The sequence below is a fragment of the Berghia stephanieae genome, chromosome 10, assembly GCF_034508935.2.
Source record: "Berghia stephanieae isolate SIO BIC M18660-M18661 chromosome 10, UCSD_Bste_1.3, whole genome shotgun sequence".
Taxonomy (NCBI): domain Eukaryota; kingdom Metazoa; phylum Mollusca; class Gastropoda; order Nudibranchia; family Aeolidiidae; genus Berghia; species Berghia stephanieae.
In genome coordinates, this window is record NC_088369.1 from 1,955,604 (window position 1) to 1,968,355 (window position 12,752).

Here is a 12,752-nt window from a genome sequence, read left to right on the forward strand (position 1 = left end):
CAAGGCGTCATGTCTTGTCCTACACGTTAAGTGTTGTTGTTGGCCAGGGATCCTTTGTAAAGCGCTTTGAGCACGTTTAGTGGATATTGCGCTATATAAAAGCTCAACTTTTATTTCTTTCATAACATGGATAGGAAAACCATCAAATTCACCTTTATTTGAATTACCTATAATATATGTGTCTTTTCAGAACATTTTTATTCCTATATAGTTGGAAAGTAATATGTTTTCTTTTATACATTTCACCAAACTCAAAATTATCAACAACAAAAAAATTAAAACCACCAATCGAAAGCAAGGCAAATTTAGCTCTATTTGAATTACTTTTATATTCCTTCATAAAACATAAAATATATAAGAAAGTTTTGTTTTTGACTCGTAATGATTTATGATGTGTTTATCAAATATTTCCTCTAATGGTAACACATTTGACCGGGTCTGTGGTTCGATCCCCAGTCGATGGTCGGCGGATCAAACCTCTGAAGTCCCGATTTTCACGATCGGCGGATCAACGTCTGAAGTCTACATACGAGCTTTGCGCACCATGTTTTATTTAATTTTGGGCGGATCAGACCTCTGATGACATCTCAATAAATACAACCTGGTGCGCAAAGTGCTTATGTGTAGACTTCAGAGTTTTGATCCCCCAGATCGTGAAAATCGGGACTTCAGAGTTTTGATCCCCCAGATCGTGAAAATCGGGACTTTAGAGTTTTGATCCCCCAGATCGTGAAAATCGGGACTTCAGAGTTTTGATCCCCCAGATCATGAAAATTGGGACTTTAGAGTTTTGATCCCCCAGATCATGAAAATCGGGACTTCAGAGTTTTGATCCCCCAGATCATGAAAATCGGGACTTCAGAGTTATGATCCCCCAGATCGTGAAAATCGGGACTTCAGAGTTTTGATCCCTCAGATCGTGAAAATCGGGACTTTAGAGGTTTGATCCGCCGATGTGTGACACATCTTATCAAAACGGTATTATGTGGGGATGAACTCATTACTGGAAATTGAATTCACCGCCACAGATTTGAAACTTGATTTTAATTTCTATTCAATATGGTGGAGAATAGAGACAATTTCTTCCATAGTAAAAACCTCAATTACATCATTCCTGTCACTCTGATTTAGAACAATTTAAGGGGGTAAATTCATCCCAGCCGACGTGTAATATATGCAGGGCTGACATCTAAAAACAATTATGGGCCTAGTTTAACATGTAATGGACAATATTTTGCGTTATTTTTTTTTTAGATTTCCATTACAACAATGAGGCCATAATGAATTGGGTTATCAGACCTGTGGATAAGTACACATCGATCCAGACATAGCACAGTGTTTAGATGTGTAGTCACATCTTCTATTGGTGCGGCTATGTGGTCTTGTGGTATGACACTCGCTTTCGGGTCGGATGGTTCTGGGTTCGAGCCTCGCTCGGCCCAAAGTTGAGTCCTTGGAAACGGCTCATGACTCACATTCTCTCACCGTACTCATGTGTAAAATGAGTAAAATATCGCCTAACAGGTGTCATGTTTCGTTCTACATGTTACGTGTTCTGTTGGTCAGGGACCCCTTGAAAAGCGCTTTGAGCACATTTAGTGGATATTGCGCTTTTAAAAGCCCAATATTTACCAAGATTTTCTCTTTAATCATTATAATATATCTATTCATTCTTTGCAGATATGCCACTGACTGTAAACACACCTTAATCAAGCTGGTCGTACTTGTCACGTGTCTAATGTGTGTCAACGCCTTTTCTTTCATTCTTATATACGCAACAGAGGGCGCCATCTTCACAGCCTTAATTTCCTCTTTAGCCATCCCAGTGGCTCAAGGATTCTGGTCGTTGTTTTCATACGAATACGAGACAGATGAATTCAGTTGGAGGCCCACATTCACCCACAACACGGCTTTTATTCTCGGTGGCCTCGGTCTTGCTGTACCTGCTGTCATCGCCTACAAAATTTTCAGCGAAAAAGATGCACGGAACATAAAGCGGGAAACGAAAGGATATTCAGATGTCTCCAGCTCGGAGTACGACTAAATGGCATGTCGTGATAAAACAACAAATAACAACAAAATGTGACCCCTCGTCTCAAAACGGTATTAAGTTGGGATTATTAAGATGCTGAAAATGGAATTTGTAGCCAGAAATATCATGCTTTAGTTGAGTTCATAAGCTTTGTAGAGAAGGAATATCATATTTTACTGTGCTAAATACTAACGTTTCATATTTTTGACCAGTTTAACTATAATTTGACTTTTTAGCATCTGGTCCATCCCGACATAATACCGTTTTGAGACGAGGGGTCACAAATTAGTAAAATGAAACCATACGTCATTTATCCGGAGAGACACAATCCATCAACAAAATACCTGCTCATATTATATTCAATGGACAAACTAACAAATATTTTTTTAAAAGTAGCCCTTCAGAGCCATTAGGCCCTTTGAGCCGGAGTTTATCCCGGTTTCCATAGCATGAAGCGGAGGATAGTAATTGCTTGCTACCCTTTGGATAGGGCGCTCGTCTATCGCAAAGTACATTCCACCAGATCTAACAGACAGGGGGATCGACTACACCCGGGATCGATCTCAGTCGCTTTGCGTGTGAAGTGAGTGCTCTACCAATTGAGCTGAGTGAATACCAACATTTCACCACGAAAAACAATGGCTGTTCAACTCAATCTCATGTCATAGTTATTGATAAAATGCCATGAATTGAAGGAAAGGTAAAGCTAATAGTATGCAATATTATAGTACAATTCTCAATAATATCTATTGAAAACCTTCATTACAGAAACGTCCATTCGCTGTACCAAACCATGTTTAAATCGTAAACAATGTCTGACAACAACTCACAATTAATAATGGGTTCAGTTCTAACAATTTCCAAAGGCATCGTTTCGGAACTAAATTTAACCATTTAATGGCCAATGAACAAAAATAAACAAACCGCGATAGGCAACACAACCGTGATTTCAAAAACTGGTTCCTATTTCAAAGGAAGTGTAAAACCAATCTTCCGGAGGACTGAATACATACCTTGATCTTTTAGTTTTAGAGTAATGGAATTTTATTTTCTAGTCTAAATATGATGGTCGTCAAAAAAAAAAAAAGACCATTCATCCTCTCTCTTTTACGTCCCGTAATCCTAAGAATCTGTCTATACACCATGCTACTGTACTAAAATAGCTACCATGGAAGCACGTCTGACCGGCAATCAGGAGGTCTGAGGCTCGATCCCCAGTCGAGATGGACCGACTGATTATTTGGGATGTTTTTTTTCTTGTATTTTTCTTTCTCGTTCTGTCTGGCACCTTTCACACACTCTTGTTCAAATCTTTATCTTTCGGTCCTCTCCACCTTAACCCTCTCCTTACCACCCATTGGAAAATCGTCACATTCGTTACAATGCAGCCAACAATTTTCTTACTTTGACTTCATTTTGTTATAGTTACAGCTATAAAACTCGACACTGTGTTGCAGAGCTCATTTTTCTGAACAAAATATAGAATATACTCGTTGCTATTCTGTTTGAAAATCCATTTTTGTGTTGGGTGGGTATGAAGTTTTGGGGTAAAATTCTGAAAATAGCTGGTAAGGAGAGAGTTAACTTTCTACTTACCAGGCATTTTCAGAATTTTCCCCAAAACTTCACACCCAACTAACACAAAAATATATTTTTTATCACTCAAATACAATAGCAGTAAGTTCTTGCGATAAATAATGTCTTTATCAAAACATGCTCTACAACACACCGTGTTCATTTTCTTTAAATATTATGATGTACAAAAGAAATTTGAATAAGAAAACTGATGGTTGTATCGTAACGAATGTGAGGATTTTCCTGTAGTTGGTAAGGAGAGGGTTCAACTCCAAAAGGTTTGCTGGGCAACACCTCCTAGATTTCTACTGCTATTGATCTAATGATTATTGAAAAAGTCATTTATAAATTAACGATCATATTGATTGTTTCTGCCTTTCATAGGCATTGACGTCGTCGTCATCATTATCATCATCCTCATCATCATCATCACCATCATCATCATCATCATCATCATCATCATCATCATCATCATCATCATCATCATCATCATCCATCATCATCACATCATCATCATCATCATCATCATCATCATCATCATCATCATCATCATCATCATCATCATCATCATCACATCATCATCACATCATCATCATCATCACCATCATCATCATCATCATCATCATCATCATCATCATCATCACATCATCATCATCATCATCATCACATCATCATCATCATCATCATCATCATCATCATCATCATCACCATCATCATCATCATCATCATCTTGACGATAAATATTGTTATTCTAGACACCATCATTATATTAAAGTATCTTATATCAGTCAAAAACGATATTTCTGTATGGGTTTGTAGATTGTTTTGCTTGGCAACACATTTAATTTGCCATTATAATATGTGTACTTTCTAGTGTATTGCCTCCATCTGGAAAAGGCAGGTAGCTCGTTACTGTCAGGTGTGTATGGAATTAAAGAATATTCCTGTCTGTGTAACACTTGAGCCTTTTATATAGTGCAATATCCACTTAACGTGCTCAAAGCGCTTTACAAAGGGTCCCTGGTCAACAGCAGCACTTAACATGTAGGACGTGACATGACGTCTGTTAAGCGATATTACAATATTTTCGGACAGAGACAACGCTGTTAACGGCCAGGTACACATTTTACACCTGGGTAAGGCGAGAGAATGTGAGTAAGGACTCAACTGTGCGTCGAGCGAGGCTTGAACCCAGGACCTTCAGATCCGAAAGCGAGTGTCACACCACAAGACCACATAGCAACACTTCTGGACAAACAGATTTGAATAAGGAAGAAAAGTGTGATAATGTAAAAAAAACCATGGTTCCTATTTCATTGGAAGCGTATAATCCCTCTTCCCAACAACTGGATAAATACCCTATGTAATTCATATTCTGGTGTCAGAGTGTTAGTATTATATTTTCTAGTCTAAATATACACTGGTTGTCAATAAAGAACACTCACCCTCGCTCTTTTACGTCCCATAATCCTAAGAATCTGCCAATACTTCCCGCCACTGAAATAGTTATGTCACCTTTATGTAACCTATTCATTTTTAGTATTCCGAAGGACTGGTTACATACATACACACTCCCAAGGTTTTAGGAACCAAAAGAGTGGAGGGTGTGACGTCACGACTTTTCTTCCCTATTATGTATTGGGGAAATTGTCTCTGTTTTCCATGTCTGGATTTTCAGGTGGGAATCTCTTTTATTCACTGGTGCTCTTTATTGCAAGACCGCACAGCCGAGTAGACTAGTAAATAAAATAAAAAAACAACTAATAAATATGCCCACTTCCACGGATTTCCCATGCTCAAAGCGCTCTGCAATGATTCATTTATTCCCCCAGCAGGCAACATGGAACCATATTTCCCTTTAATACATTACAAATCGAATGTCAAGCGTTCTTTTTATACTAACCTCCTGACAATATCCGTAACTGCCTTTAATCAGATTGTCTTTCACACCTGAGTCGAGTGGGGTACTGTGTGCTATGTGCCTTACCTAAGTCGAGGACGAGACATGACGCCTGTTAGGCGATAATAATCTTTGTTTCCGACAGACACAACGCTGTTAACGGCATGGTACTCATTTTACACCCGAGTAGAATGAAAGAATGTTAGTAAATAGCTTTTCCAAGGACTCAACTATGCGCTGTGCAAAGTGACGAGACTCGAACCAAAGACTTTCCGGTCCAAAGACGAATGACATATTTCATAAATCTACCCGGCATATCACCGTGTTGAGGTAGTAGATCACATATTCATCAAGGAAATTCAATTTCAATTCAAATTTATGCTTATGCATTCGCCAATGTGCGCATGTTTGCAGGTCCGACAGACGGATGCAATTATGGGCCTGATTCAACATTGTTGTCATGAAAAATATTTTGTGTTAGTTTGGAAGTAATTCCATTACAACAAAATGAATCATCACAATTTGGGTAATCAGATCTGTAAATAGGTATACGTTGGTTTGAGAGTATTTCCATAATAAAAATGAACCTATAACGATTTGGGTTATCAGACCTGTAAATAAGCACACGTTGGTTTGAAATTATCTCCATGATAACTATGAACCAACAACATTATGGATAATCAGACCTGTAAGTCGGTATACGTTGGTTTGAGAGTATTTCCATGATAACAATGAACCTATAACGATTTGGGTTATCAGACCTGTAAATAAACACACGTTGGTTTGAAATTATCTCCATGACAACTATGAACCAACAACAATATGGATAATCAGACCTGTAAGTCGGTATACGTTGGTTTGAGAGTATTTCCATGATAACAATGAACCTATAACGATTTGGGTTATCAGACCTGTAAATAAGCACACGTTGGTTTGAAATTATCTCCATGACAACTATGAACCAACAACAATATGGATAATCAGACCTGTAAGTCGGTATACGTTGTTTGAAAGTATTTCCATAATAACAATGAACCCATAATAATTTGGGTTACCTGATCTGTAAAAAAGTACACGATGACTTTCGCCACCAATTCACATTTGATAACAACATACCTTGCTTTGAATCAAACAGAAAAGAGTTTGAGGTGAGAAGAGCAATACGCTTCAACAGTCGTAACGTCACTTCCCTCGTAATGACCCACGGTAACTTAGTAACTGGCTCTAACTTTCGGAACAATGGCGAACGTCCTTATGAAATATTTCTCCGTCGAGAATAAAAGCGTATCCAGAGGGAATTTGATCATGTTTTGACTTTTACACATTCTGATCACAAGACATATGAAAAGTTCTAGCCAGCATGAAGAATAAAAAATATCGATTTTTTTTGTTTAGAGCCACGATGGCCGCCGTTGCTGGGCGACGTGACATCAGACTATTGAATCCAATAGACCTACCACATTGACCTACCCTCAAATTTCATTTTTAATCACTTGTATCTACAGACCACCCCCAAGCAAAAAGAACAAACTGAGACAGAATGATTTTGCTGACGAATTTTCAGATTTTGTATCAAAAGACACATCAAATAAGCGAAAAATTTATATCGGCGATTTTAATATTCAGTTTGATGTTGATCAGAATAGTCTCGTTAAAATTATAAAAAATATGCTGAATGAACATGGCCTCACTCAGTTAGTGACCTCTCCAACTCAAAGATTGGGGCACATCTTGGACTGGTTCATCATTGACACACCCTCGCTTGTTGAATCAATTAAAAATATCAAAAAAGAAATTTCAGACCACAATCTGATTCTGGCAACTCTCAAATGCATCAAAGAGAAAGCAAAGAAAGTCAAGATAGTGTCTAGGGATACCAAAAAAATAGACATTAGTTCCTTCAAAAACAATCTGTCAGAGGAACTAGGAAGAATGGATATACCATCAGCACAGAAAACAGAAGAGGTACTGCGCAACGTCATCGACAGGCATGCGCCAAAGACAACTAGAATAATAATTCCAGGAAACCGTCTCCGTGGTTTAACCAGAGTGAAAAAACTGCCAAAAGGGAAAAAAGGAATGCAGAGGCATCGTGGAGAAAATCGGGCCTTGAGATTGACCGGCTGATATATATAGCAAAAAAGCATAAGTATAAAACCACCTGCAAAAGAGCAAAAAGAAACTATTATAACACAAAACTGTCATCAGTGAGGGACACTAAGGAATTTTTCTCTGTTTCAAAGGAACTTTTAGGGGAAGAAAAGGGCATGTGTCTACCCACTAATATCCCGGTAGAAAAGCAGCCGGATGCATTTTCAGATTTCTTTTCGGGAAAAATATCGAAAATTCGGAACAATTTGGACCTCGTGCAAAATGAAGATATAAATTTCCACCCTTTTTCGGGTTCACAAGGATTCTCTTGTTTTAAAGAAACAACTGAAGAAGAAATTTCTAAAATAATTTTTTCATCTTCCTCGAAGTCATGTGATTTAGATCCTTTACCAACTAATATTTTGAAATTATGTCTTCCTGAATTGTTACCTTGCATAACTTATATTATAAATCAGTCACTTATCTCAGGACAAGTCCCAGATATCTATAAACATGCAATTGTAAAGCCTCTCATAAAAAAGCAAAATCTCGATGTAAATGACCTTAGTAACTACCGTCCCGTCTCAAATCTGCCATTTCTTTCTAAAATCCTTGAAAAAGTTGTACTCAGACGTCTTTCACAACATCTCCATGAAAACAATCTATGGGAAAAATTTCAGTCAGCTTATCGTTCTTACCACAGCACAGAAACTGCTCTGTGCTGTGTTGCGAGTGATTTGCTTGATGTTTTAGATAAAGGTTCTGTTTCTCTTCTGACATTGTTAGACCTTTCGGCGGCGTTTGATACTATTGATCACGGTATTCTCATTAAACGACTTAATATAACCTTTGGCTTGTCTGGGACTGTCTTGCAGTGGTTTGAATCTTATTTAGATGGCAGAAAGCAACAGGTTATGATTTTAGATAAACTTTCTCGTCAACATACATTGTCTTTTGGTGTTCCTCAAGGCTCTGTTTTGGGTCCAATTCTTTTTGTTTTGTATACTTCTCCATTATCTAATGTCATCACTGGTCATGGGCTGCGCTATCATCTCTATGCAGATGATACGCAACTTTATGCTACTGATAAAACTAAAAATCTCGAAAATATTGTGAAACGTGTGGAAGAATGTGTGACGGATGTGAAAGAGTGGATGGATGCAAACAAGTTGAAAATGAATGAGTCAAAAACAGAAGTGATGATTGTGGGAAATAGAGGGCAGTTGAAGGTGAATGATGGTCTTGAGGTGTTGATTGGGGGTGAAAAGATCAAAGTTTCAAAGACTGTGAAAAATTTGGGTGTCTATTTTGATTCAGAAATGAAAATGTCAGCTCACATTTCTGCTCTCTGTAAATCTTTATACTTTCAATTGAAGAAAATCAGTTCGATCCGTCAGTATATTGCAATTGGAACATGTAAAACATTGGTTGTTTCCCTCATTTTTTCGAAACTAGACTATTGTAACTCGCTGCTTGTCAACTTGCCTCAGGCTTCTATTAAACAATTGCAACTACTGCAAAACAGTGCAGCAAGATTAGTTTTTGGCAAAAAAAAATTTGATCATGCAACCCCTTTGTTGGCCTCTCTCCACTGGTTGCCCATTGAAAAGCGCACATATTACAAAGCAGCGTGTCTTGTTTATAAGTGTTTGGCCTGTATAGCACCGGCATATCTCACAGATCACGTGGTCATGTGTAAATTTGAAAATTACACTTTAAGATCATGTAATGACCAAACGAAAATTTCGGAAAAAAGATCAAGAACAAAATTTGGTGATAGATCGTTTGCTTGTTTCGGCCCCAAGATTTGGAATGAACTACCACGTGGTCTGAGGGAGTGCAAGTCTTTACCTACTTTTAAAAAGAATCTCAAGACACATTTTTACTGTATTTGTTTTTCTTGACTCTATATGAATCCTTGATTTGGCTATGAATTGTTATTGTTGTTATTATTTTATTTTTTTATTTTTTCACTTAAAATTGATATTTATATTGTAAAGTGCCCAGAGCTTGTGTTTTACACGAGAATGAGCGCTATATAAATGTGTATTATTATTATTATTATTATTATCTATAAATCAGGCTTTTTATATAATAGAAAGATGACTAAACACACACACACACATACACGCACACACACACACGCACACACACACACATACACGCACACACACATACACACACACATACACGCACACACACACATACATACACACATACACACACGCACACACATACACATACACACATACACACACACATAGACACACACATACACACATACACACACATACACACATACACACACATACACACACATACACACACACGCACACACACACACATATACACACACATACACATACACATACACGCACACACACATACACGCACACACATACACACATACACGCACACACACATACACGCACACACATACACGCACACACACACATACACGCACACACACATACACGCACACACACACACATACACACACACACACACAATAATTCATCGACAGAAAAAGGTGTCGCGAAGAGTCCTGAGTCTATGGATATTTTGTTTTTTGGCCTCATCCAATCAACACCGTCCTTTCTTTAGCCAGTTGGGAAATTATGTCGTAGACAACAGGGTTCAATTGTCTGATCTCACGTCCTCCCAACAACGAGCACGTTGGTTCTAAACAAAGAAAATCGGTACTTTTATTCTTCATGCTGGCTAGAACTTTTTCACATATCATGTGATCAGAATGCATAAAAGTCAAAACACGATCAGATATATAAGATTTTTCTCCTCTGGATAAACTTTTATGCTCGTCGGAGAAGTATTTCATAAGGGTGTCCGCCATTGTTCCGATAGTTTGGAACCAATTACTAAGTTACTATGCGCCATTACGAGGGAAGTGACGTCACGACTGTTGAACCCCATTAAGATATAAAATCTAAGCATACACCAAGTGACGTCAATGTAAGATTGATTTTTTAATATAACATACAATGCCAAGGCTAATGATAAAACGATGAAAAGATGTTTATCAAATTTAATAGCCCTAGAAAACTCATAGACTAATGGAATAAAAATGATCCCAAAATAGGAAGCTAACGATTACGTTAATCGCCTACAAAGATCGACCAACGACTTGGAAGCGAACGAGGATCTGCCCTCAGACATTTCCACACGACACTGACAACTTAAATAAAAACCTGACGCGATCTGAGAACGTGTAGAAGGCTCCATTTTTGTTCTGAGTCGATCGTAACGTAGAAACGGAAACATAATTCTGCACACGTGACTTTAATGAATATGAGCGGTGACATAAAATTTGATTTTGACGCGTTCGTTGTCCTCGACGAACGGAGTCGTTAGTTCCGCAATATCAGCCTGCCTCGATTGGGCAAAGGTTTGGGATGCTTTGCATCGAGACACGCTGATATTTTGACGTGGTTTCTATCGAGACACGCTGATTTTATGACATGATTTGTATCGAGACATGCTGATTTTTTGGCATGATTTGTATCGAGACATGCTGATTTTTTGGCATGATTTGTATCGAGACATGCTGATTTTTTGGCATGATTTGTGTATCGAGACAGCCTAATATTTTGACACGATGTCTATCGAGACAGGCTAATATTTTGACACGATGTCTATCGAGACAGGCTAATATTTTGACACGATGTCTATCGAGACAGGCTAATATTTTGACACGATGTCTATCGAGACAGGCTAACTTTTTGACATGAAATGTATCGAGACAGGCTGATATTTGACATGATTTGTGTATCGAGACACGCTGACATTTTTTGAGGAGATATTTCAAGGCATTTTTCTTTCTGCTTTGCTTGTTCCTATTTTATGTTAACCTTTTCAGCAGTGCTGCTCTCCAACTGGTCTATGAGACAATTTACATGGGTTTGGTCTACACGTGTTGTATACATCAGCTTATTTTGTCGCATTGAGACAAAACCAATTTTTATAATTATTTGGACGGAAGAAATAATTCTAAACATTTCATGTTGAGGCCAACCATTTGCTGGGGACTCGATAGCTCAGTAAGTATAACACTCGATTCACAGGCAAAGGGATCGAGATTGATTCACGGTTAATTCGAGAATATTTTTTCCTACCACCTCCTATCTACCTAGCAGTGATTGGGTAGCTGGGTCTGTTTGATCTGGCACAAAGTATTTTGCGACAGACTAACGTTCTATGCAAAGGGCAGGAAGCAATTGCTATAGTCCGTTTCACTCTATAGAAACAGGGATAAACTTTGACTGCACGGGGCTCATGACTCGGAAGGAAAACTTAGAATTTTAGGTATCTTCTTCTAGTCAGCTGATCCTGCGTAGGACGTTGCTTCCCGAACTTTCTTGCGAAACAGATTACGGTTTTCCGCCAGTCTATTTGCTTGAGTTGTTGTCATTCCCAGCCATTCGCATATATCTTGTTCCCAGCTTCTTGTTGGTCTTCCTCTTCCTCTCTTGCCGTCTACCCTTGTCTGCAGAATGTGCTTCTCTAATGATTCTTGGCGAGTCGTATGGCCAAAATTTTAGGTATACCATATAAAATATGAATAAAAATCGGTGACCCTATTGAAAAGAGTGAATCTTGTGTCTCCCATCTTTAAAAATCCTTTAGATTTCGATCTTTTGTTTATTTTGTCATCCAGGTTACTTGTCATCGCGTAAGTCATTCCAAGAGTCTGTTGGCCTCGGAATAAAACACGTATTAAAAATGATGGCCACAAAACTTGCACATCAAATATCCACCTTAATATTGGCAAAATATCTCAAACCTGGGACTTTGCGAAGTCTCAACGGCAATCTATATAAAGGTAATCATAATGACGATGATGATGATGATGATGATGATGATGATGATGATGATGATGATATGATGATGATGATGATGATGATGATGATGATGATGATGATATGATGATGATGATGATGATGATGATGATGATGATGATGATGATAATGATGATGATGATGATGATGATGATGATGATGATGATGATGATGATGATGATGATGATGATGATATGATGATGATGATGATGATGATGATGATGATGATGATGATGATGATGATGACGATGACGACTGATAATGATATTGGTAAAAATAAAAGAAGCGAGAAAACAGTAGG

General features: G+C 38.0%; 1 protein-coding gene across 5 annotated transcripts in view; it reads left to right on the top strand.

Moving 5' to 3' along the window:
• LOC144956059 (uncharacterized) overlaps nt 1-4,095 on the top strand; it is a 36,078-nt gene extending 31,983 nt beyond the window's left edge. For all 5 annotated transcript variants that reach the window (XM_078886381.1, XM_078886377.1, XM_078886380.1 and 2 more), the window contains one exon: nt 1,681-4,095. In XM_078886381.1, the coding sequence (XP_078742507.1) occupies nt 1,681-2,044 (364 nt within the window). In that variant the 3' untranslated portion in view covers nt 2,045-4,095. The remainder of the gene's footprint in view (nt 1-1,680) is intronic.
• Nucleotides 4,096-12,752: the final 8,657 nt, after the last annotated feature.